The sequence below is a fragment of the Dipodomys merriami genome, unplaced genomic scaffold, assembly GCF_024711535.1.
Source record: "Dipodomys merriami isolate MVZ:Mamm:240054 unplaced genomic scaffold, mDipMer1.0.p SCAF_11, whole genome shotgun sequence".
NCBI classification, from domain to species: domain Eukaryota; kingdom Metazoa; phylum Chordata; class Mammalia; order Rodentia; family Heteromyidae; genus Dipodomys; species Dipodomys merriami.
The window spans coordinates 27,077,206-27,104,083 of NW_027202382.1; the positions used below are offsets into that span (position 1 = coordinate 27,077,206).

Consider the following 26,878-nt stretch of genomic DNA (forward strand, 5'->3'; position numbering starts at 1 on the left):
GTTACATTCTTGCTGGCTGGCAGATTCTCACCTGGCTGCTTCAGCCTTTGTAGAATTGTCTGGAAGAAAAGCCCCACCCATTCGACTGAGGATGAACCAGGATGGCCTTAGACCAGCAGTGGCTTTATAGAAATACAGAACATTGCTGAAAGTCTGCTGTTCTCTGGCCTTTCACTCCTATGCTGTTTCTTAAAAGCTCTGGGGGCCAGGCTGCAGCTCAGTGGTAGAGCATGTTTTACCATGTGTGAATTCCTGGGTTCTATCCCCACAAACATGAACATACACACATACACAAGCAAACCAACCAGCAAACAACAACATTTAAAAATCCTAAAGAGAAACAGGAAAATGAAAGCTCCCTCTTTTTTTTAAAAAAAAAATTAAAATCGTTTCAGGCACCAGTGATTCACGCCTGTAATCCCAGCTACTCAGGAGGCTGAGATCTGAGGATTGTGATTCAAAGACAGCCCAGGAAGGAAAGTCCATGAGACTCATCTCCAATAAACCACTAGAAAACCGGAATTGGCGCTGTAGTTCAAGTGGTAGAGCACTAGCCTTGAGCTGAAGAGCTGAGGGACAGTGCCCCACGCTGTTTAAGCCCCATGACCAAAAAATTAAAATTAAAATTGTGAGTCATTATGACACATTTAAATATTAACAGAGTCCCAGATTTTCAGAAATTCTTCTTCCTGGGAGAAGGGGCGAGGTTAGCAATTTTCCTGACACCTGTATCCTCTCTTACAGGGTGGTGAGGTGCCTCATGCCTGTAATTCTAGCCACTTGGGACTCAAGTACCTCTACTTTCTCAAGAAGAAAGTTAGCCTGATCTCATCTCAGTCAATAAGGTTGACATGGTGGCAGGCACCTACAGTCCTAGATATGTCAGAGATCACCCATAGGTAAAAGAACCCCGATCTGAGGCTGTTCCTGGGCAAAAGTATGAGACCCTATCTGAAAAATAATTGCAGCAAAAAAGAGCTTGGGGGTTGGCTCAAATCACAGAGTATCTTTCCAGCAAGAGTGAGGCCCTGAATTTTAACCCTTGTACTGCCAAAAAAGTAACATTGTGGGGATTTCAACCCTCTGGAGTTGCAGAAATAGAATAATGTAAACACTCTTCTCCCAAACACACACACTGAAAATGTGACTTGCTGTCTTACCTGGGCTCATCTCATTCTGTAGAACTATTTCTAAGATTTTAGTTTATGTTATTTTAAATTAATTTTGTCAAGGTGATGTACAGAGGGGTTACAGTTACATATGTAAGATAGTAAGTACATTTCTTGTGGAACATTGTTACCCTCTCCATTTTTCTTCCACTTCCTCCCCCTTCCCCCCCTCCCCCCCTCCCCCCTCCAAGTTGTAAAGTTCATTCACAACATATTGTCTTGTGAGTATCACTGTTGCATTGTTTTCCCTTTATACTTTGTTTCACCATTTTATTGTTCCCCTTCTCTTCTCTAATTCAGGTAAATCTCTACATAATAATACACAAGGTATCAAAATCAAATACAGTTGTCACTGTATTTGACGGAATAAACCATAGGGAGAAAAAAAGAACCAAAGGAAAAGTTAATGTTTTTCAAACAACATGGCCCTAGGACACAAGTCACGATCTGGCCCTTCCCTGTAAAAACGAATGATGTGTTCCAAGGTTGCAGAACTTATTTGGAGAGAGACTGACTAGTTTCATTTGTTTGTACAATCTTGGCCTATATGACTTTTTTCTTTCCCACTGCCTTTGTGTTTACCCTTATGTCAAATGAAACTTCAGTAAAGACTATATCACAAATTTAGGGCTGCTGTTCCAGTTGTTTATTTGGGATTCTTGGTTATCAAATGGGCTGTAACTTACATTTCATTCATTAATTAAATTTACTTATGAATGAGACAGAGTGCTACTATGTAGTGCTGGTAGGCCTCTAATTTGTGATCCTCCTGGCTTGGCCCACAGATATGTGCTACCACACCTGGAACCATTGATTTTTTTTTTTTAATGAACTTTTGATATACATTTAAGTTAGTGCGATCAGAACACCTGAATTTTCCATGAATCCCTTGTCTGCATCCCCCCTAACCACTAATCCAGGGCTTCTAAGAAGGGTTTGAAATGTGTATTGCTGACAAGCTCCCAGGCAGTGCTTGTGATCCTCATCGCATCCTGTTTTGGAGAGTCCCTACACGAGGCCATCCCATGGAAGATGAAGCCCCCTTGCATTGGTGTTCAGTCTTGACTCATCAGAAGCTACAAAAAGAAAGGTATTGTGTGTCCTGAGCCTACTATGGAACTACTATGTAACCAGTCAAGTGCCATGAAACAGTATTTACCATTATCATAGAAGATGCACTTTGATACTTTGTTTTGTTTTAAGAAAATATTATATAAAATATTACTGAATTATGTCTCAGTTGGAAAGTATTTGATAAGGATATATTTGGAAAGCATTTGATAAGTAAAAACTTCATTAGCCAAAAGCACAACTCAACATTAAACAAAAATTAAGGAAAATAAACATTAAGGCAAAAAAATCAAGTTACATCTCTCTCTTTTTTCTTATTACAATAAAAGGCCATTATATGGCCAATAAACACATGAGGAAATGCTCAACATCCCTGGCCATAAAGGAGATATACAAATCAAAACAACATTGAGATTCCATTTCACCCAAGTTAGATTGGCCAGCATTGAGAATTTGAAAAATAGCAAATATTGGCAGGGATGGTGAAGGGTTGGGGAGGAACCCTATTACACTGTTGATAGGATTGTAAACTAGAGCAGCCACTCTGGAAGGTAGTTTGGAGGTTCCTCAAAAAAACTAAGTATAGAATTACCCTATAACCCAGTGATACCACTCCTGGGTATCTACCCAGAATACTACAACTCAGGGTACAGTAAAGACACGTCCACATCCATGTTTATTGCTGCACTGTTCGTGATATCAAGTCACACAGCCCAGATGCCCTACACAGTCAACCTAAAAAATGTGGTACATATATACAACGGAATTTTCCTCATCCATTAGAAAGAATATGTCACAAAGGGAAATGGATGGACTTAGATGTCGTAAAGTACATCAATCTCAGAGAGAGACAAACAGCACATGTTTTCTCTCATATAGGGGAGCTAGATCTAAAATACAACTAGGCATTACAGGTCTCTATGTAAATACACACAGACTGACTAAAGGACGGTAAACGGGTGAGGAATCCAAAGGTGTAACTCCTCAGAGCAACTAATGTACTGTTTATCAAAATGAACACTAGGAAGCAGAAACATGTTTTGGGAGTGGGGGCAGAGGAATGGAGGGAGGAAGAGCAAGTAAATGCAGTCATTATATTCAATGTACATTATGTAAAAAATGAACTATGTAACTTGAAGGTAGGAATGGGAGAAGGAATAATGAGAGAGAAGGCTAAGAAGGAATGACATCAACCAAGAAACATTGTACTTATAACCTGACTTATGAAACTAACTTCTTTGTACAAATACTAAGTAATAATATAAAAATATGGGGGGGAAAAGCCATTATAAAAGTCCAGGCCCTGGTGCTCTTGGCAAGTGAAGTCACACTAAGACCATAGCATCTACAGGGCTGATGAAAGTTTCATTTACAGGGAATTCTCTTGGACTCTGAGGCCTGTTCTTCATGAGAAAATGGCAGGCAAGGAGGCGAGCTCGGGGCCTGCCTGCTCCAACATGCAAACAATGTTGAGACGCCTTAGGTGACCAGTCATTCGGTGAGTCACCTGCCACAGCTTGGCAGGAAACTCACTCTCCACCCTGTTCCTCCTTTCCAAGGCTGCGCTTTCTAGAGGGCCACTGCCTTGTAATATTTGCCTCTGGAGCACAGGTCCTTTTGTGTAATTTTCACACACTATGTGCTGTTGTTTGTCTCCCCAGGACGCTTGTGTTGGAAACTTAATCCCCACACAACAGTGGTGAGAGGTGATTAGTGGATTAATGTTGGTACAGGGTTTGTTATCTTGAGAGTGGGTTTCTTATAAAGGCGAGTTTCATACTCTCCTGCATGTTCGTGTACCTTTCTGTTGGAAACACATGACTCTCCAGTGTCAGAAAATGAATAGACACACACAAGACAAAGGAGTCCTTGTTAAGGCATTTTGCTTCTGTACAGAAGGGTTCACTGCCACGCTCTCCTCACACACAGGGGCAGGGTGGTCTGTTTGGTTTCTATCCCAGCCCAAGCTGTAACATTGCCTCTTCTTGTGGTTTAGGAGTCAGGCTCACATTTTCTTTACACTTGGTTACCAGGGTGATGGAGTAATACAAGGAAGTTAGAAAGCACTTCAACCATCAGTAAAAAGTTCCCACTCTAAGGGGGATTTCTATCTTATCTCCACTGACTGGGGACAGGTATGCTGGTGGTTAAAGTTGGAGTAGGTGGGTAATTTCATTGGAAAGTTCCCACTCCGAGGGACCAGGTTGGGGAGAGGAGTTCTATAACTTTGTTGGTAAGGACTCATAACTTTGGCATGGCTGGGCTGGTTACAAACAACACAGATGATAGTTGAAATTGAAATTGAAATTGAAATCAAGCAGCAAATAATTCCAGGAAATATCAATGCCAGAAAGTATCAGTACAAATGGAAAGATTTGGGTGGACAGAAGATTGCTTTTCTCACACTCTTTCCATCCGCAACCATGGGGTGACATAGGTAAATGACCCTGGACAGAAATCAGCCTCAGTGACACATATGTATCCTTTCTTTATTAATTACTGTTATTTCTGTTATAACAACTCATCTATGATACCACACACCAGCAACACTAAAGCTCCCTGTATGGAAATTAATCTCTTCGTGGTCACCAGCTTATGATCATTTGCAGAGCTATAGAACCTTTTACTCTTGGCTCAGTGTCAAGACCAGGCTTGTGGGAAACAAATGCTGACTGAAACAAGCAGCTGGACCCCAAATGCAGTGCAGTCTCCACCTGTGTGGGGTTACCACCCCATTTAGGGACAGGGATCTGAGCTTGAAAGATATAAAGCATCACTAAAAATATGATTCTTGGGCTGGGATGTAGCTCAGTGGCAAAAGCGCTTGCCTAGTAAGTGCAACGTCCTGGGTTCGATCCCCAGTACCAAAAAAAAAAAAAAAAAAAAAAAAACCAAAAGACTAAAAATATGATTCTTACTTAAAAAGAAAAAAAAAACCCAAAACATTCTTGGGGAACCAAAATGCTTTTTTAATCTTCAATTTTGAGTCTGATTTTGAGTACTGCAATTTTTGTACAACTCTTCTTTTCCTCCCTTCTCTTTTCTTTCCCTTTCCCCTTCCCTACTTTCTCCTCTCCTCTCTCCTCTATCCTTTCTCTTTTCCCTCTCCTCTCATTTCTCCTTCTGTTCCCTTTCCTTCTCTTTCCTTCCTTTTCCTTATTTCTCCTTTACCTTCCTTTTCTTCCCTTCCTTTCCTTTTCATTTCCTTTTTTCTTTCCACCTTCCCTCTCCCTTTCCCTTTTCCTCCTCCCTCCCTTCCCTTTCCTTCCTTTCTCTTCCCTCCCATGTCTCTCTCCCTCTCTCTTCCTCTCTCTCCTACTACCTTCTTTATTTTTCTTCCTTTGCCTTTTTTCATTGTTGAATGTGTGTATGTGTATTTGTGTGTGTGTGTGCTAGTGAACTCTAAGTAGCTCTTGTTAAAGTGAGGACATTAGATGATATATATATCTATATATAAATTAAACCCCTTAATTAAGTATATAACTGATAGAATTTATTTTTCAGTCATGGGGCTTGAACTCTGGGTTTGGGTGCTGTCCCTCAGCTCTTCAGCTCAAACAAAGCAAGTGCTCTACCACTTGAGCCACAGCACCACTTCCTGTTTTCTAGTGGTTAATTGGAGATAAGAGTTTCACAGACTTTTCCTGCCTGAGCTGGCTTTGAACCAGGATCCTCAGATCTCAGCCTCCTGTAGGATTACAGGCTTGAGCCACTGGCATCCAGGTAGAATTTTTTTTTTATTGTGAAAATACTGTACAGAGGGGTTACAATTACATGGGCAAGATAATGAGTACATTTCTCATCAAGCATTGTAGCCTCCTCCTTTGTTTCCCCTTCCTATCCCTTTCCATCCATCCCCCTCTCCGGGCCCCCACCCGATCCTCCCCCCCACAAAGTTGTAAAGTTTGTTTTTCCACATAACGACTTGTACATCTCATTGTTGCAATGGATCCACCTGTATCCCTATTTAAACGATTTGTTTTTTCCCTTCCCCTCCACAAATTATACCAACCTCAAATACAGTGAAAGCAGGGGTTATACCATGGGGGAGGGACATACAAAGCAACAAAGAAATAATCTTATAAATGTGTTAGAAAAAATAATCTGAAAGAAAAAAATTTGAATACATATCTTAGGGTTCATTTCCCTAACATCAAGTTACCTGACCTTTTCTGCTTGACTCAGACATATACTCATTATTGCAAATAAGGGAAACCATGGGACCTAAGTTTCTTTGGGCCTGGCTTACTTCACTTATAATTTTTTCCAAGTCTTTCCATTTCCTAACAAATGGGGCAATGTCATTCTTTCTGATGGAGGCATAGAATTCCATTGTGTATCTATACCACATTTTTTTTTGATCCATTCATCTACTGAGAGGCCTCTGGGTTGGTTCCATATCTTAGCTATGGTAAATAATGCTGCAATAAACATAGTTGTGCTGGTAGCTTTAGTATAGCCTTGTTTGTGAGAGCTAGAATTTTTTAATGACACTATTATACATGCTTACTACATTATTTTTCTTAAAATTTTGGTCACAACCTTGTCATGACATAGCCCAATGCTAATATGAATTTTTCTGGATATTATGCATTTTTTTGCATTTTTTCTTTTCTGTATAAGAAAATAGGGATAAAAAGAGTACCTCTGAGACTTGGGATATAGCTTAGTGGCAGAGCACTTGTCTAGCATGCATGTGACCCTCGGTTTATACCCCAGCGCTGCATGAAAGAGAGAGGGGGGGTGAGTGAGGAAGAAGCATGGTACATGAGTCATTGAGCAGCTCTCTTTCTAGATCTCTGTTCAGTGATGTCATTGGCAGCTTGAAATCTATCAAGTATTCAAATTGGCAGCTACAAGAAGCTAAAATTTATTTTTTTCTGAGAAAGCTAGCTCTCAAATGTGGATCAGTGCAATGCTTTCAGGTATTGTTGTAAAAGTTAACAAGATGATAAATGCAAAGGATTTTTGCATATTATTGCTAGCATAGAATCTTTATATATGCAAGCATAGTTTTATTGAACTTCATTTTTATTTTTTAATTTTTGATTGAGTCTTTTTAAAATTTAATTTAATTTTTTTGTCGGTCTTGGGGCTTGAACTCTGGGCCTGGGCGCTGTCCCTCAGCTCTTCAGCTCAAGGCTAGTGCTCTACCACTTAAGCCACAGTGCCACTTCTGGTTTTCTGGCAGCTTATTGGAGATGAGGTTCACAGACTTTCCTGCCTGGCTGGCTTTGAACTGTGATCCTCAGATCTCAGCCTCTTGAGTAGCTAGGATTATAGGTATGAGCCACCAGTGCCCAGCTGAATCTTTTTTTTTGTCACTGTAAAAGTGATATACAGAGGGTTACAGTTACATAAGTCAGATAATAAGTACATTTCTTTTTGAACAGTGTCACCCCTTCCCTCACTGTCTCCCAGGCTTTCCTTCCTGTCTCTTCCCCTGCCCCCAAAGTGGTGTAGTATATTTTCAACATAGTGTCTTATGAGTATCACTACTGCATTTGTTAATTTTTAAAATATAGAGTGCTTCACAAATTTGCATGTCATCCTTGTGCAGGGGCTATGCTAATCTCTGTATCATTCCAATTTGCCAAAGCAAACAAAAAAGATGTAGTCCAGGCTGAGCCACCCATGGCTGGCTTTCTGTTATTCTCAAGAAGTTCCCCAGGTTAGGCTGGGGAATGCTCTTCCTGTCTCAGCCTTCCTTGGGATTCTAGACATGCATGCACTGCCATGCCTGGTTAGCATAATTGCATATGGAGCCTTCTAGTTGGTGCTTTAGTTTAAATGTTTACTTTTGAAGTGACAAAATATCATGTGCTTCCAGCCTCCCATTTTTGTGGGGATTCTTTTTACTCCCACTTATACCCTCAAAGGAAGAGTAAAATTGCTGGGGCTTCACACTTGTCTAACAACTTGTTAGGTGTGAAGCCACTTGAACCATGACTCAGTATTTTGGCTTTTAGCTTGTTTTTTTGAGGTAGGGTTCTGCTTAAACTGTGTTGGCCTGGGACTACTATTCTTTTCTTCTGAGTAGCTGGGATTGTAGAAATATGCCACCATACCTGACTATAAAAATTCTTTTGGTGTTGCTTACTGCCTAGACTTTCACAGACAATGTTTGGCTGGATTCTTCAATAAAGGAGGAAAATGCATCCTTGGGAGTATGGCAGGAATGATTTCCCAGCCAGCAGATACGAAGCATATATCTGGAGCAATGGAAAGGGCAGTTCCAGTGGAAAGAGAAAAACAGAGAACATTCTTTCTTGGATTTTTTCCTAGTGCTTCCCTTCCTCATGTACACACACACACACACACACACACACACACACACACACACACACACCACACACACACACACATACACACACACACACACACACACACACACACACACACACACACACACGTTGGTCCTGGGACTTGAAACTCAGAGTCTGGGTGCTGTCCTGGAGCTTTTGTCTCAGCCTCTTGAGTAGGTAGGATTATAGATGTGAGCCATCCGTGCCTGGTGATTTCAGTTATTTATTTTGTCGGTCATGGGGTCTGAACTCTGGGCCTGGGTGCTGTCCCTCAGCTCTTCAGCTCAAGGCTAGTTGCTCTACCATTTGAGCCACAGTGCCACTTCTGGCTTTTTTTTTCTGCTTATGTGGTGCTGAGGAATTGAACCCAGTACCTCATGCATGCAAGGCAAGCGCTCTACCACTGAGCCACCTTCCCAGCCCCTTCAGTTTTTATTTTGTGAGATTAAAAAAATATTTATAGGAGAAGTGGGAGGGATGATGTCCTAAAATTCAACACATAATCTACAAAATTAAGAAAATTGAGGGAAGGGATAGGGTTAGGAGGGTTGAGTGAGACTGAGAAAAGGGGTAACATTGATCAAGAGTCATTGTATTCATCTATTACTTTGTGGAATGACAACTCCTTTGTACAACCACTTAAAGATAAAAACAAAATTAAAATATATTCACAGGAGAATTTTAGGAAGGCAAGAGGAGAGAAAAATTACATACTTGTATCCTCAAGAAGGGCAGGCCCAATTGGTGAGAAGCATTTATGTATTTGGAGTATACCAGGAAAGAAAGAAAGCCATCCATCTGTTCCTTGATCATCATATCAAGATTTGCCTCTTTGGAAATCTTTGCAATACCCCGATGCCCTGTTCCTTTTCTGTGCAGTGTCTGTGTTGTAAAGGTCCTAGTACTATTGCCCAAGGAGTTTTTCAGAGCAAATGTACAGGCCAGAGTGGTGAGTGGAAGTGTCACAAGCCTGACATTGCAACAGCGCAAGGCAATGGTGCAATGAGATTGCCGTGTGGTTGGTCCACCTGCACAGCATGAACACAGAGACAACAGCACAGAAACACAGCACTTGCTGAAAATAAAGCCACAAACACAGTTGCTGTTGCCTTTGGAACAGAGGTCACAGGTGTATTTTGTTTTGGAGAACAGCTTACATCAATTCTTGAATCTTCTCTTCCAATTTTCTAGCATCAGCTCCACACAGTTCATATATCTGTTTCAAATATACAAAGGTACAGACACTTGTTGGTTCAAATATTGTTCCTGACTGTCAAATATTTTGTGCCCGACTGTAAACTTCCTCCTCCTCATTTTTATAATCTTCAAGATACTTTGAATATACATGAAACGTATCAAATTCAGGAGACTTGTTACCTTTCCAAAATTGCTATTGTGCCAGGTTTCTAGAACTCCTTGGAATATTCTTCTAGTTTAAGACTAAAACGTATGACGGTATTGGAAATGATAAAACCCAATTCTTGCAATTTGGAGCTTTCATACATTGGTACTGAAGGCTATTACTTCATATAACACACATATATATAATTATATATATATATATATATATATATATATATATATATATATATATATAAGTCTTCTGAAATAAAATAGCATATGCTTTCAATTTCCTACTTCTATCTTGGTAAGAGCTGTGTAGTAGTTTCTAAGAAGCACTTTTTTCATCTCTGGATCAGGATGATTTTATAGTAGATGGTACATTTTATACATATCTACACTTTTTAGTAGTGTGTGAAGCAATGGTACACCTCTTAATAAACATTTTACATTTGGCGAAATATGGAAGTCAAGGACCCTTACTTCCCATTATTACTTTAGTATACTAAGTATTAGGTGACTGGAGAGAAGGAAGCATGTAGGTAAACTGAGGCTGAGATTGGCTGAAAACTTGAGTTTCCAGTAAGGGGAGGAGGTTTTAGCAACCAGGAATGGTGTTAGGACTTTGGAGAAGGAACTGGAAAATCCTAGAACAATCCTCATGCTGAATATTTCTTGAGTATCAACCCCCAGTGTGAACTCCATCTTGATTGATCTCATTTCACTTACCTGCTTGGTCATGAGTCCACTTCTACAACAGCAAAGTACTCGTTTGATTCTTGAGAATAGAGTTACCTATGTGTGGGTGCAGAATTTCATGATTTATCTGGTTGCCTGGTTGATAACCATCTCCTTAACAATAGTTCTCTTGGCATTAGCCAGGAGAAGATTGTGTCTGAAAGGATCTACAAAGGGTCCTTCTTCCTAACAGTTTGATGACAGCTGGATGGTGGGCACAAGGGGAGTTTCATAATTCAATCTTTAAAGGAACTTTGTTCCTTATCTCTAGCCAGAGCTGGAGTGGGATGCAGGGCATGCCAGGTTTGAGGTGCTGTCTCAGTCTCTTTTTCTCCTGGGGGCCAGAAGGGTGACATCATTATGTGTGAATGTTGGCTTCCACTTAGCCTTCTCTTACAGTTTCTGTCCACGGATCCATGACCACCCCCATGCAATTGCACACGTCCTTTGGAATTCCAATCCTCTATAGAAGGTATTTTGCTAACCTTAGTGAATCTGAGTGTCTTGTTGTCTTAGCCTATCTCCTCTTGAAGAGAATAGTATGGAGTCAGAGAGTATGAGGGTTCCTAAAAGTTAGAGTTCCCTTCTTGCAAAAAAAAAAATTTAATGTTTTTCAAGGCAGATGGTAAGCTCCTGGAGAGGAGTGCAGCCCAGAGGAGGGTAGCTGGGGGGTGGAATCCCATGATCATGGGGTTATAACATGCTTCTGCTGTGCCACCTGGACACTCACCAAGCTCAGCCAGTAGCCACCAAGTGCAATAAGAGCCTTTGCTATTGTGCAATCTGACTCTTGCTTCTAGGTACATTGGAAGGGTGCTATCGCCTACCCTGTCATTTGAGCGAGGAATCCAATGTCACATGAAAAAAACTTTATATATATATATATATTCAAAAATGAACACATTCTAAATATACAGTTTGGAGAATTACTACAAAATAAAGTATACTACACAATCATATCCAGATTGAGGATATATCTAGACACCTCTTCCTTGTCCCATTACTCAAAGGCAACCTCTATTCTGAATTCACATTGAGTTGTGCATTGTTGTTGTTGGTTTTGCCTACTTCTGCAAATGGAATTCTATTACAAGCATTCTTCTGTGTATGTATTCTTTTACTCTGAGTGATGCTCGGGGGATTTATGGGTGTACATTAATTTGGGTGTATCCCATTGCATGCACATAACCCACTTCATCCATTTTGTCAGTGACAAAGTGGGTGTTGCTGGGAATGTTCTTGTCTGTTGTGGACATTTTTGGGGGCACATAAGAGCTCCATTGCGAGATTGTGGAGTCTACTTTAGTAGAGTCCCTACAGAGTTCTTCAAGTTGCACTCTATCAAATTATGACCTATGGAAGAGGATGAGCATTTGGGTTGTTTCATACCCTTGACTACATTTGGTACCACCAGTTGTTTTCAAGATAGCTGATCTAGGGTTTCCAGGTTGCCATTACATTTGCTACATAATTCTGTGTCCTTGGCCTTGGCCAGCTGTCACCTGGGCTTTAGCCACAGTTAACGTGTCTATCTGTCTCCAGCCTTAAGCCCCTTAGATTTGCTCTCCTTCCTGAAGTTCAAAACCACAAGTCCACTCCCACCATCATTCCTCATGAAATTCTTCAGTGTTTTACCATCACCTGAAAACCAAGCTTCTTACAAGAGCTCCTGGGGTATGCCCTGTCTATCTAGCTTACTGTGACTCCTCAGCATAATCTAGTACCTCTTTAGAAACAGACTCATTTATTCATTAAACAAATACAGGTGGAGTACACCTTATCTGAAACGCTAGGGACAGGAAGGGTTCAGGTTTAAGACTGTGGAATATTTGCATAGATGTAATATGCTAATGTATATATAATATACATAATGTCTTGGGGGATGGGACCCAAGGCTAAACATGTGATTCATTTCCTTCATACATACCTTCCACGTATAGTCTGATGATAATTTTTTGCAAAATGTTTATAATTTCTTTCTTTTTTGGGGGGGGTCCAATCGTGGGGCCTGAACTCTGGGCCTGGGCGCTGCCCCTCAGCTCTTCAGCTCAAGACTAGCGCTCTACCACTTGAGCCACAACACCACTTCCGGCTTTTTTCTTTTTGCTTATGTGGTGCTGAGGAATCAAACCCAGGGCCTCATGCATGCAAGGCAAGTGGTCTACCACTGAGCCACCTTCCCAGCCCCTGTTTATAATTTCTTTACATGAGATAAAGCTGTGTATATCAAACTATCAAGATTAATGCCATCTTATTGGCACTTAAAATTTTCATATTTTGGAGCATTTGGGCTAGGACTACTCAACCTCCGTATGTGTGTGTGTGTGTGTATATATATACATATATATGTTACACATATATATGTATATATATGTGTAATGTATTTATATATGTAATGTATTTAAATATCTCTACATACATACATATGTGTATACACATACACAAACATATATAATATGTATGTACCTATATGTCTATTCTGTCTATTGTATATATTGTAGTACGCTCCTGTATCATTCTCATCATTCCACTATTAAATGATAGATTTTTGTCATCTGGATGCCCCACTATATCATGAATGGAGACTATTTTTTTTTTTGTTATTTGTTTTGTGTGCCAATCCTAAGGCTTGAACTCAGGGCCTGGACCAAACTGTCCCTGACCTTTTTTGCTCAAACTTAATGCTTGAACATATCCATTCAAAAGGCCCAAGCAGAAATCAGTTAATAATGTGGTCATAGCTACACTAGTGCTTTTCTTCTCACAGGGTCCTTTGTCCTTATATTTGGCTATATGGGGCTATTTAAACTTACAGTGCATGAGCAGCCACAGGCATTATGTGTACAAAATGGGCATGGCTGTTCCAGTGAGTTTATTTACAGAAGCCCAGTGGGGGCTAGATTGGTCCTCAGCTATTGATTGCCAACCTGGGTGTGTCATCAACTGATGTTCCTGAGAAGACATGTTAAGCTACCTGAGGACTGAGCTCTCAAGGTTCTGGCGAGGGGAAAACAGGGTGTGGGTCTGAAGTTCTGAGAATCCATCTCAAGCCACACCTAGAAATGGTAGAAGTGATTTTGGAGTCATTCTGTCCATGACTGGAAGTGTGGGGCAGAACTTCCTTCTCAGGGTGAAATATGGCTTTGGGACAAAGTTTTTTCCCCCCCAATGAGTATGTTGCTGTTCACATGTGTTCACTCAGATGCCCAGGACTAAGAAAACATTCCTCTTTTCTCTAACCTTTTACTTACCTCCTCCTGAATTCAGAGGTAAGTATATCCTTTAAGTCTAGATGAAACAATGAGCTCAATCTTATTTTGTGGGAATGCTCTACTCAGAGGCAGGCACGCTGCCCTCCCAGTCTTTCTGGACAGCACATGAAAAATGTGTCCACAGTATGACTTGTGCAGATAGATTGGAAGGCCTTCATTCTTGTCCTCACTTTTGGGTCCTAATAGATGTATAAATCAACTATACCTCTTTTATCTGAGTAGGTATATTTCCCTTCTGCTTCCTAAGATTCTCTCATGGGTGGGTTATTTTGAAGTCTAGGCTTTGAGAGAGTGGTAAGAAGTCTGTTGACAGGGGTCCCAAGTCATGTTTTTCAGTGGGATCAGTTTTATTCCAGGACTACTTAGACTGAAGGTCCTATTTTGATGACCAGAATGATTCCTTTGGAGGGGAAAAAAAAGAGAATCCAGCAGATATAGTTGCTAACTTCCTGCCTATCTCCAGGAGAATCCTGACTGACATTCATCCATTGCTGGGAGCACAGGGGTCCTTCAAGTGTGGTATTCCTGACTGACTTTGTTATGTGAGCTTGGAGTGATGTACTGGCTTGTCAAGTTGCTTTGCATGAACGTCAGTATTTCATTTATTGTGTTTGTTGTTGAGACCCTGAGTTTCCACTATTATGGTTGGTTGGTTAGCAATGCTGGTGTTTCAAGATATGACTATGTAAAAAGCATTCCTCACTAACACAAAGATCTCATTCCCTCTGGGTTCAGAAGGCTATCTCTAGGCAGAGTTGTTCCTGAACTTCACTGCTGGAGAGTGAGCACATATATGCTACCTGGGTGTCCTCAACAAGGAAGAATATCAGAAGTCTGCTGGATCTTTCTAGACCTTACCGATGCCTTTCATCTTACTGCTGCCGCCTTTGTGATGTATTCTGTGTTGTAACAAATCTCAGCTATGAATATAATTTGCTGCTAAATCTTGTAAGTCTGGGTAAAACACTGAATGAAGTACACAAGAATTGGAAATTTAGGGGAAATGAGATTCCTGGGTGGAAATAAGATTGATATTCTTTTCATGTCTATCTTTGTTTTTTTTTTTTTTTTTTTGTCGGTCGTGGGGCTTGAACTCTGGGCCTGGGCGCTGTCCCTCAGCTCTTCAGCTCAAGGCGAGCGCTCTACCACTTGAGCTACAGCGCCACTTCCGGTTTTCTGGTGGTTTATTGGAGATAGGAGTCTCATGGTCTTTCTTGCCCGGGCTGGCTTTGAACCGCGATCCTCAGATCTCAGTCTCCTGAGTAGCTAGGATTACAGGCGTGAGCCACCAGCGCCCGGCTTCATGTCTATCTTTGTTTTTAAGGAGAATACATGTTGGCAATGACTTTCACCCTCAGCAGGGGCATTACAGAGCATAGGAACATGGACAAGGCCTTCTTTCCATCTAGTCTGGGTTCTTTTGAATCATTCATTTATAATTAATTAATTTATCAGCATATAAATGTCCAGAGTCCAGATGATTCTTCTGGTGGACCTCAGTGCTTTGGGGAAGCCATTTTATTCTAATATCAAAGAATGAAAGAGGGACTCAATTTTTGAGAGGTAACTCATATTTAAGCACTTGGCCAAAACTAACAAATTCTTTGTTTTTCTTCCTTTTCCCCTACTCCATAGACACACTGTCATGAAATCAAAGTTATTACTCTAATGTATCCAATTGTGGGACTTAAAGCATCATGAAGCAAGTACTCCTACATATATCAGTTGTTATGCCTATGTCTTTTTCTAGAGATGCTTTACAGCCTTTATTGGATTTTAGATGGGTTTATAAATCATATTTGTATATTGTAGTAGTTCCTCTTATCTGTAGCTTTGCTCTCCATGGTTTTAGTTATTCAATCAAGTATGATCTGAAAATAGGAAATGGAGAATCCAAGAAATTACATGCCATTCTGAGTAACACTTGGTCTTGTCCAGAAAGTGAATCATCCCTCTGTCTAGTGTATCTAGATTCCATATGCGTTAGTAGGTGTCTTCAGAGCAACTGTCATTGCATTGCAGTGCTTACATTATATGAGCATATTTTACTTAAAAATGGTCGTGAAGTGCTAGAGTAGGGATGATGTTGGCAATCCAGATATGCCAAAGAGAAAACTCCATATGAAAAGGTAAAAATTCTTGACTTAAGAAAAAAATTGTATGTTGCACCTCTAAAATCTCAGTAAGAATAAATAGGAGAATCACAGTACATATGGAATTTGTACTATTTTAAGGTTTCAGGTAACCACGGGGGTGGGGGTGGGGAGAGGTCCAGGAACATTTCCCTCTTAGATAATGGAGGTCTACTGCAGTTAGAACATAGTGTAGTAGTCTGGTTACAAAATCACCTGCCAAGGTTTTGTGTGCCCCATCTACAAGAGACCACAAGAATGAACTTATTTACCACAATGAATCTCTCTAAAGCATGATGTGATGTCCTTGATAACAATACTAAAGATTATGGCAAGAAAGAACAATCTCTCCCATATTTATCACCTGGAATTTACTTAGGCACTCTCCTCTAACCTAAAACTATGACATGTGTTTCTATTGCATTCCTGCCAGTTGATACCTCACCTCTACATGAAAACTTCCAGCAACCAGAAAATCCCATTATGAAAGCATAAAGGATGATGGAGTGTGGGAATGCCAGTTAGGGAGGTTATTGAATTTGAACAGAGGCAGTAATACCGAGAATCTGGGCAGTGATAGGAAAACACATACTCTAGCTCTTCTGAACTAATGCAAGGAAGCAGACCATGTTTTCAAGGAAGGTGAATATTCTAACCCAGCTCTAGGAGAAATTATTATAATGCTTTTAAATACCATGCACATTTAAAAGGGCATAATGGATAGTGGCTCTTTGCCAGATGTTTTACCAGAAACATGAAGACATTTCTTATAATAGTCCTCAATAGAAAATTGGGCCCTAGTTGTTTTTTTTTTGAAAAGATAAATGGCACTTAATTGCTTCAGTAAGTCAATTCCAGTTGTATTATCCCAAATGAAAGTGGGGAGTGCTTTTATTGAGATGATTTCAAAGAAGTGAATTTAATTTTACTCTACCTAAGAGAATGGATGTCAATGCAAGTTTTCCTAGTCAGCTCTCCAGTCATGTATTTAACCTTAACTTTTATTATCACTATTATTATTTTTAAATTTTAATTGTTATTATAAAGGTGATAAGAGGGGTTACAGTTACATATGTCAGGTAATAAGTACATTTATTTTTGGACAATGTCATCTCTTCCCTCATTCTCTTCCAATCTTATTTTTTTTAATTAAGTTTTTTATTGTGAAAATACTGTACAGAGGGGTTACAGTTACATGAGCAAGGTAATGATCTCATTATTTTTAACTGTACTTATTTATTTTTGTCTTTTTGGATAGCAAAGATTGAAACCAGGGCATTTCACTTGCTATGCAAAAGTGCTTTGCAACTGAACTGCATCTCAGCTATGTATTTAACTTTTAAAATAACCCAGTGGGGAAAATGATTATGATCCACATTTTAAAACTAGTTTTCTCCATAAAGTTATGAGAAAATTGATCAAGATTCCATAGCTAGTGAATCATGAGAATCTGAATCCAAAATATACATGGTCATTTGCAATGCTAGATAGCCTACTAATAGTTTCTAATAGCCATACCCCATGTATGGGGACCTCATACACCGATATGTATACATTACTGTCTGAATGTCATCATCTTCTTTTCTGGAAGATTCAATTTTAATGTTCTACCCCTGCATAGGAGATATTAATGAGGTAACATGGGTTGTTATTCATTGGGACATCTCAAATTGTCTAAGTGGAGAGATACATTTTATGCTATGCATCTTTTCTTTTACCCTCTGCAGCAAGGAAAGTTCAAAAACTAAGAATCATGTCATCACATATTAAAAATAAATGCAGTGGCCTTCTTTTTTTTCTTGTTGTTCTGAGGTTTCTATAATCTAATTTAACCCTGCTGGTTTCCATGGAGACATACCTTCTGGGCTTTCTTGAACATCTGAAATGTGGGTACTCCTTTGATGTGACAAGTTTCAGCTAACTCCTGAGAAAGAAAAGAAATGGCATGAAGCCAACAGCTTTGGTGTCTTCTCAATGCATCAAGCTTGTTACCTGGTAACTTCTCAAGAGGTATCAAAGATCAGGGACACCTGACATGCTGTAGACTCCAGTGCTAAGAACTCTCCTCCTGTTTTAAAGGCCTCCAGGAGAGGGCAACCCGAAATTCTTAGGCTTACTCACTTCAGAGTTGTAGGAGAGAGGTGAGAGATGGAGATCAGATAGATTAGATACACAGTGACTTTCTGAGCTCTATTTAAAGACCTTGTAAAGAAGCATGGAGGAGAAACCAAGGGAGTCCAGGAAGGATAGACCTCACTACAGAAATGGAAGTAGTAAACATATGTTTATAAATCACATTTTTGACATGGGATAGTATACTAGTCTACCATTTTAAGAAAGGCTTGGATGTTCTTTCTTTTAAGCTCTATGCCATTTCGCTGGTGATCTTTATTTGTGAAAGATTTGGAGCCCAAACTCAAGAAAATAAGCTAGAAATCCCAATAGTTTTCATCCTGTCCAAAGTGCTTCTAAAATGACAGCTTTAAGTTTTCTTAGCCAAGAGTCAAAAGTGTGCTTTTTGTCCTTTCACTTTAAAAGACAAAGAGCCATAATTTAAACAAACAAAAAACCAGACAGTAACACAAATTGGCAAAAATGTGGAGAAATTAAAAGTCTTACTGTGGTGGTGGGAATATAAAATGATGTCGTTTCTTTGGAAAACAATTTTTCAAGTCCTCAAAAAATTAAATGGAGAGCTACCATAGGACTTAACAGTTCCACTCGCAAACATATACCCAAGAGAAATAAAAACACAGATTTGTGCAGTAACAGAACTGATGTTTATACCAACATTATTCAAAAGAGCCAAACATTGTGAACAGCCCACATGTCTACCAATGGATAAATGGGTAAATAAAAGGTGCTGCTTTCTGCCCAGTGGAATATTAGTTAGCAATAAAAAGGATCAAAACACTGATGTACTCTATAACGTGTATGAACATTGAAATAAGCCAGTTGCTAAAGTCAACATGTTCTATGATTCCATTCAATATGAAATGTTCAGAAAAAGCAAATCTAGAGTGTAGATTTGTGGCTGCCTAGATCTGGGATGGTGGATGCAGAGAATTGGATGTGGGTATTCTTTTTAGAATGATGAGATGTTCTAAAAATGATCACACTGATGATGGCTGCATGACTTTGCCAATATGAAAAAGACAGAGCTCCTGTTTCTACCCGTGAATTCACAGTGTATGATTTAGGCAAAAGAGCAATGAAACAATGTCACACTTTAATGAAGCTAGAAGGAAATGGAGAAATAGAATTTCTATTATGATCTGGGTACCATGTCATATATCTTATGCATTTTAATCTCATTTTTATCTTAGTTATCCTTACCTAATTTTACAGATGATGAAACTCGTATTTATAGAGGTTAAATGATAGGTCATAGATACCATTAAAATGCTGAACAGTGAATGGTAGATTAAATTCCATCTTAAAGCTCAAATTCCATCTACATTTTATGAACGAACACTTGCTTAGTTTTGTAGTTTGGTTCGTGAATATCCCCCTGGGCCCATGTGCTAAAATGCTTGGTGTTGTGGGTCTAGTGAGAGCTTGTTAGGCCACTGGGTCATGTTCTTTTTTTTGGGGGGGGGGGCGGTCCGGTCGTGGGGCCTGAACTCTGGGCCTGGGCGCTGTCCCTCAACTCTTCAGCTCAAGGCTAGCACTCTACCACTTGAGCCACAGCACCACTTCTGGCTTTTTCTGTTTATGTGGTGCTGAGGAATCGAATCCAGGGCCTCAGGCGTGCAAGGCAAGCACTCTACCACTGAGCCACCTTCCCAGCCCTGGGTCATGTTTCTGACTGAGTGGTGGCTCCTTGGCCGCCTCCTCTTTCTCTGGTATGCTTCCTGCCCATGAGGTGAGTGGCTTTGTACTACCATATAATTCTGTCTTGAGGTGCCACCTTTTCAGAGGCTACAGAGAAACACAGCCAGTTGATTATGGCTTGGAACCTCCAAAACTGTGAAGCAAGATGAGCCCTTTCCTTTGTATAAGTTGATTACCTCAGGTATTTTAGAATAGTGTCAGAAAGTTGACCAACACAGTTCACTTTCTCTCATAAATTAGCACATTTTGTAATTTCCAAATTTTAATTTTTAATAATTTTTGTAGAGATATATATGAATACATGGATTGAGAACATGAGACTGATTGTGTGTGTGTGTGTGTGTGTGTGTGTGTGTGTGTGTGTGTGTGTGTGTGTTATTTGTGTGGTGGGATGGAGAAGGATGTACCTTGGGATAAAGGAGGATTTCCTGAAATTCCTTGTAATATTGAAGAAAACCCACTAAAAAAGCAAAAGACATATAACCAGAGAAAAGCAAGATATATGAAAATGATTCCATGCAGTTATGTTTTAGAAATTAATTAGCAAAGCTGTCATGAAGAAAAATGCATTTATCCCCATGACCTCAGTTCCTATGGATTAGCAATGTCTGTTGGAAGCAATCCACAAAGAATGATTTGGGGGACAGAGTCCACAGAAAGAGTGGTGAAGATATTAGGGTTGATTATACGGACTTCCATGGCAGGTGTGGCTCTTATTTGTTAACTTAGAAAAGTTATATGAAAACACTTAATAGCCTAACAGGAGAGTTTAGGATGGTTTATCAGAAGGAAAACAAGGTGAAAATTGACTTGATTTTATGTTGATGAGCTCATTGTGGAGGTAGTGCTGTTTGAGTATGTTGCATTTGGATTTTAAGAATCCACACTGAAGGGCTGGGAATGTGGGTTAGTGGTAGAGTCTTGCCTAGCATGCATGAAGCCTGGGTTCAATTCCTCAGTACCACATAAACAGAAAAAAAAAAGCCAGAAGTGGCTCTGTGTTCAGGCCCTGAGTTCAAGCCCCAGGACTGGCAAAAATAAAAAATAAAAAGAATCCACAATGAGGGCTTAATATTCTTACCTGAGCATCATCAACATCCACATTAGCAAACAGTACATTCTTGTATCGCAGAGACATTGCCTGAAAAACAAGTGAATACAAAATTCCCATTAGCTTAGTATTAATATTGAAATGCCATTAATTGAAATTAATACCGGAAATGTCTTTCCATAAAACCGAGGAATGAGCAAAAGAGGTTGTTATAGAAAGCTAAGCCACCTGCTCCCATTTCATTTCCCAACAGAACTTGAAGCACCAAGTCAAATGCCAGTGGTGCCAAGATCCGGTTAGTACCAGTGGCAGAAGCAGAGTCTAAGAACAGAACATCAAAGTTGGAAAAAGCACCAAGCACAGAATGTGTGCAGTGGGTCTAGACTTCCCTTTGGGGGTAGGGAGTGGGAGAGACAGCAGGTTTTTTTATGGGGGCAGGTGTCAAGGAGTTGTCTTTTGCAGTCTAGTGTAGTAGTTCTCAGTAGCTGAGCACATGGCAAGGCCATGCGCTACCATTAGGTATCCAATACCTAAATGCTACTTGTACCTTCTCTCACCAGACTTTTCTCCAGGAAAGTGAAGAGAGGGTTGTTTAACAGGTATAATGTTAGTTATAAAAGGTGGGTAGGTCGTAGGTATCAGCTGTCCAATGTAGTGTACATTGCACTTAAAAGTTTGATCCTCAGATCTCAGCTTCCTGAGTAGCTAGGGTTACAAGCACAAGCTACTGGAACGTGGAAGAAATTGTGTTTTTAATTCATTCCAGTATAACTCTCGAACTCTGGAAAATGTTATGAGAATATGAATATTCATTCATTTGTACAACTGGACACTTTGCACTGTGTGATGTCCCTTGCTAGAAGCATTCCTAGACAGCAGGATTCATCCAGCATCACCTAATGGGATCCCAGTATTACCTTCAGGCTCATTAGGATGATTTAGAGAATGCTATTCTTAATGCTTCACTTTTAAGACTTCCTGGGAAAAATTACTTAGGGAAGTACAACCGTGACACAGATAGATGCTGGTGATACTTACATGGAAAATAGGACACATGGCTTTGCAGGGACCACACCATTTGGCTGAAAATTCTACCACCACAAGTTTGTGTCCAGCATCTTTCAAAAATTCTTTCAATTCATTCTGAAACCAGAATATAAATGAGGTAAGGCATGTGACTATGGGATTGCATAAAGTCTGACAAAGAAAAGTAACATGGAAGATTTCTCTCTCTCTCTCTCTCCTTTCTTCTCCCCCTCCTCTCTTTTTTTCTCTCTCTTCCCTTTTTCCTCTCTCTTTTGTGCCTGTGCTTGAAGTCATTGCTATGGCTGGAGCTTGACAACTTGAACATTTGCCTGAGATTCTACTGGTTAATTGGAGATGAAAGTCCCATGAACTTCTCTGCCAGGGCAGGCTTCAAACCTTGATCCTCTAGGTTTCAGCCTCCCTACTCAGTAGGCTTACAATGATGAGCCACTAGCAACTGGCTTGACGTGGAAATTCTTTTTTCTTTTCTTTTTTGTTGGCCATGGAGCTTGAATTCAGGGCCCAGGCACTGTCTCTGAGCCTTTTCTACTCAAACCTAGTGCTCTACCTCTTTAAGCCATACTCCACTTCCAGTTGTCTGGTGGTTAATTGGAGATAAGAGTCTCATAGACTTTTCTGCCTGGGCTGGCTTCAAACTGTGATTCTTAGATCTCAGCTTCCTGATGATTCAAAGAAGATGCATTCAATTCTTGTACCAATATTCCTCTAGCTGACTTGTAAGGTGACCGGCTTCTCAGACAGCCAAGACATTCCTTATTTGCTTCTAAATAATTTTTTTTGGTAGGTCTCAGGGCCTGAACTCTGGGCCTGAGCACTGTCCCTTAGCTCTTCAGCTCAAGGCTAGTGCTCTGCTGCTTGAGCTACAGCACCACTTCCAGCTTTTTTTTTCTGTTTATGTGGTGTGGAGGAATCGAACCCAGGGTCTCATGCATGCAAGGCAAACACTCTACCACTGAGCCACCCTTCCAACCCCCTAAATAACCTTTTGTCTCAATTTCCAAAAGTTGTTTAGGTATGAATTGATATCGTGAGGGCATGAACTTGACTTGGCTAAAGTAATCTGAAGGGAATACTCCTATCTGGTAGTTATTTATTCACCATATACATGTTGAGGCCTATAACCTGTTAGACACTAGACGCATGGGTAGAGTACAACTGTGGTCAAAGGAATAGACAAAAAGGCAAATTTTCCCTGCCTTTGTGGAGCTTACATTTTATTTTAGAAGGGAACTGACACATCAACAGATTAAAATATATGCCCAGGTTAGTGATAATTACTAGTAAAGAGTAAAATGAAGAAGAGAGAAAGCTTGCTATGGATGTTGGGTTGCAATTGTTCACTCACAATGTGGGTGTTCCAACTCAAAAAGAAGGACCCATCTGGATAAAGATTACAAGGAGCTAGTGGGACTTCTAAGCAGGTCTCTAGGGAGGAGAGAAGAGGGCTTCTCAGGGAAGAGTAAGGCTCCCTATTCGGAGATTCCCAGAAAATGAAAAATCACAGTTGCTAAAAGTGTTAGCAAATGTGTGGTATCTTAAAATTTTACTTATAGCAAACATACTTGGCAATGCCCCTCCCCCTACCCGCCTCCCCCTCCCCCTGGCCATTTTTTTCTTTTGGTCTGGTCAGCATCAGTTTTGTGAACATTTCGTACTATTTCCCAAATCCAATTCAGAGGTTCTGATGAGTGTGAGTGAGGTTCAGGCATCGTTCTCCTCCTGACAGTGCTCGCCTCCTCTGAGGGCTTGACTGCAGTATATTTGGAGCTCATCCCTCCCTACCCCTCAATGAGGTAGGCCTCAACCTCTGTTTCAGAGGCATTTTTAAAATATATATGAACAAAGAATCATCTTGCCCTATGTACAGATTTAATTTGTTGTGATAGCACCATTGGGCAATGGATAGAAAGTGGCTTTATAAAAATGTACCTAAAGAATTGCTGCAACTACTGCCACCATGCTTTTCTAAGCCCAATCCACAGCCATATCTGGGGTTTCTGCTTTCTCTCCTAGGATGGGAGGAAAGAAATGGGATTTCTTACTTCTCTAGAATTTTTTTTTTTTTTTTTTGTCAGTCATGAGGCTTGAACTCTGGGCCTGGGCGCTGTCCCTCAGCTCTTCAGCTCAAGGCTAGCACTCTCTCTCTCTCTCTCTCTCTCTATATATATATATATCCTCTTACCACAGGACAATCAACAAGCCAAATGAATACTTGCCATGTCTTTAATCATCTGGACCATGGTTTACACGTGGGAGTTGCTGATGAACTGACTGTTGGTTCCAGTGATTTACTGTAGTTTCCTCTCATTCGTTGTAGGACCTTGACCAGAATATGTGGGTAACTTCTCTATGATGTCATGGAATATGTCATCTCAGAATTTGGAACTTTGGCAGACTTGAGACTTAGTTTCACTTCTATGTCAATGATTTTTTAGTTGGCTTCTAACCAGCCAAGTACCAGAAAACTAAAATTTGGATGTAGAGTCTATAATGTTGTCTGTCTCATTTCTGTTTGTCTATTACTGATTTCTCCCCATTGTTCCCTCTACTCTGGAATTGATCTTCAATAACCAAAGGAGAAGTAACCATGCTAATATAAAATAGTTAAAACATATTTTCATTTAGGATTTCAAAGAAATGCATTTTGCTATTGAGGCCTTAATAAAGTCTATGGTAAGTTTTGTTCAGATTCATTTTATAAATCAGCATCTGTGAGCTTTGTTATCTTGCTTTACCTAAAAGGTAAAGAAAGTTCACTTTTATACACTATGTCAGGGGTTGGCCAACTTTTTCTGCCAAGGATCCAATAATATTTTAGATTTAATGGGCCACATAGAGTTTCTAGTGGAAGTTCTCTATATTTATTATCTTCATTAAAAACATTATTTTTAGCTAGCCAGCCACACACACCAAAAGATAGTACCTTATCAAACTCTGGCCATTTATGTCCCCCCCCCCCCTGAATTTAATGCCAGAAAAAGCAAAAGCAAAAACAAAACATCCTGGGCATGACCTAGGTTCTTTGTATCTTCAGAGCCCAAGGACAATAAAAAAAATACGAGAAAAAAGATTCTGTAGAAAACAACTACAACAAATATAGCAAAATCTTTTTTTTTTCCATACCTATAGCTCTGGACCCTGAGTCCCAGGTTAATTAACTGTCATTTGGAGAGGTAAGCTGTGTTTTCTAGGAGTGTCTGCTCTGTGCAGGAGAACTCGTCTCCATCATCCTCTTTTGCTTTGAAATCTTGAAGAATTCTTAAATGCCAAGATGCCATTTTTATTGTGGATCTACAGCAATAAAGATGTTTATTTCTAATATCTTTGCCCATTGTCTGTTTTGTCTTCTTTTTTCTTTTGCCCCTGGTTTGCTTTCCTTATGTCTTTTACTTATCCAGCCTGTGTGGGCAATTGAGACTCTTGATGTTTCTCTGGAATCCTTTTCAGGAATTGACACATAATGAACATCTTCCAAACAATGATTCTCTGCTGTGCTGGTGTTTTAGGTTCATCCTTCTCTGCCGTGGGGGCTGTCTGGGTTGTAGGATAGTTTGTGACATTCTTCCTCCTATTGGGTGTCAGCATCATCCCTTAGTGATGACAACTAAAGCTGTCTCCTGGAAAGGGGGGATGTACCCATACTTGAGAACTGCTGCTTCAAGTGTGGGCTCTGGCCTAAACATCATGTTCATTTCTATAATTTTATGAGTGAAAGTGATTATGTGTGCTTACCAGATGAGAGGCTCTGGGTACACCAAGTTTAGAAACTTTATGCTACCTAGAATTTAGTATTCTTGTCTGGGTTGCCTGTCACATGGAGAGGAACAAAGGCACTTAGGTGAACACTGAAGATCACTCAGAAAGGTGTTCAGCACTAGATAAATTTTAGGTCAGGATGAACTCCCAGTTTTGAAGCACTAAGTGTTAGCATTTTCTCCAGGTTCTCAGCTCCACCCAAACCTGAGCTCCTCCCTGCCCTAGGGTTCCTGCCAAGAGAGCTGGCCACTCCCTCTCTCCACCAATACCAACTGCACACACCGAGCACCCACTAGCCCCAGAACGACCACCTGGATAGGAGTAGATGCTGCCATATTGCTCCCTCACCCTGGGGAGACATGGCCCCTCTAATAACCCTTATTATAATCTTTCTCCGGGGCTTGCCTGGGAGGGCCAGGATGGATCCTAACACTAGGAGGATACTTACTGTTTCCACCTTTCTTTCCCCCATGGACCAAGCACCTCTTGAACTCTCTACAATACATTTGGGAAAGAAGATAGTTTAGAATTAACTCTCAGCCACAGCAACTAAGACAACAGACTTCTGTCACGTCCTTGAATTTCCGGAAGCTAAGTGAGATTGGGCCAGCCCTTCTGTCCTTCAGTGCTAACAATTACAGACTTTCCACAGAATTTGCTGCCAGGAAACTTGTCCAGCCCAAGGGCAGGGAGAGAATAAATACAAGCTGTTGGCTCACAGAGATGTGTTTACTCCCAACTAGAATTAAACACTAATAACATGCAGAAAAATAGAGTTACCCAAACTGACACTTTTTAAAGTATTTTTCAGGAAAAAAGTACCTGGTTAGTCAGCAAGGAAAATTTCTACTTCTGGAAAAGTTCTACCAAGAATGTTCTAGAAAACAGCAAGCTGGGCATGCCCTTTGCACTTGACTGGGCCTTTTGTTTACATACATGTGCTCACATGCATTTTTTCTTAGACTCATTTCTGACCTCATTTTTGGAAATAGGAGGCTCCAGGACAGGCAGGGTGGAGTCAGTTTTTCAGAAAGCATGGCTATGTTTAATTAAAAAAATTTCAACCAGGGGTACAATCTTGAGTTATAAATCTTCAAAAAAGGACAAGAAAAAAATAGAGGGAAAGAAATGAAAAAGGAAAAGAAGACAAGGGACTAGGAAT

At 40.2% G+C, this 26,878-nt stretch overlaps 1 protein-coding gene, 1 long non-coding RNA gene and 1 pseudogene across 3 annotated transcripts in view; 1 reads left to right on the top strand and 2 right to left on the bottom strand.

Moving 5' to 3' along the window:
• The first annotated feature begins 1,827 nt into the window (after positions 1-1,827).
• The window catches only part of LOC138819885 (uncharacterized), a 40,344-nt gene continuing 15,293 nt past the window's right edge, over positions 1,828-26,878 (top strand). The window contains exons 1-2 of the long non-coding RNA XR_011369663.1: positions 1,828-2,259; positions 3,616-3,738. This is a non-coding gene — a long non-coding RNA (uncharacterized lncRNA). The remainder of the gene's footprint in view (positions 2,260-3,615; positions 3,739-26,878) is intronic.
• LOC138822404 (U6 spliceosomal RNA) lies at positions 7,756-7,854 on the bottom strand (annotated as a pseudogene).
• Positions 9,651-25,476, bottom strand: Txndc8 (thioredoxin domain containing 8). 2 transcript variants are annotated; one of them, XM_070011465.1, is made up of 7 exons: positions 25,084-25,476; positions 24,177-24,307; positions 21,952-22,056; positions 20,944-21,003; positions 17,887-17,952; positions 10,616-10,681; positions 9,651-9,761 (listed from the first exon to the last, which is right to left on the bottom strand). In XM_070011465.1, exons 2-7 carry the CDS (start codon positions 24,198-24,200, stop codon positions 9,699-9,701), a joined length of 384 nt encoding a protein of 127 aa, XP_069867566.1. In that variant the 5' UTR covers positions 24,201-24,307; positions 25,084-25,476; the 3' UTR covers positions 9,651-9,698. The 2 variants fall into 2 exon arrangements, with proteins under 2 accessions (XP_069867566.1, XP_069867573.1); XM_070011472.1 differs by lacking the exon at positions 10,616-10,681 and having other exon boundaries at positions 25,084-25,469.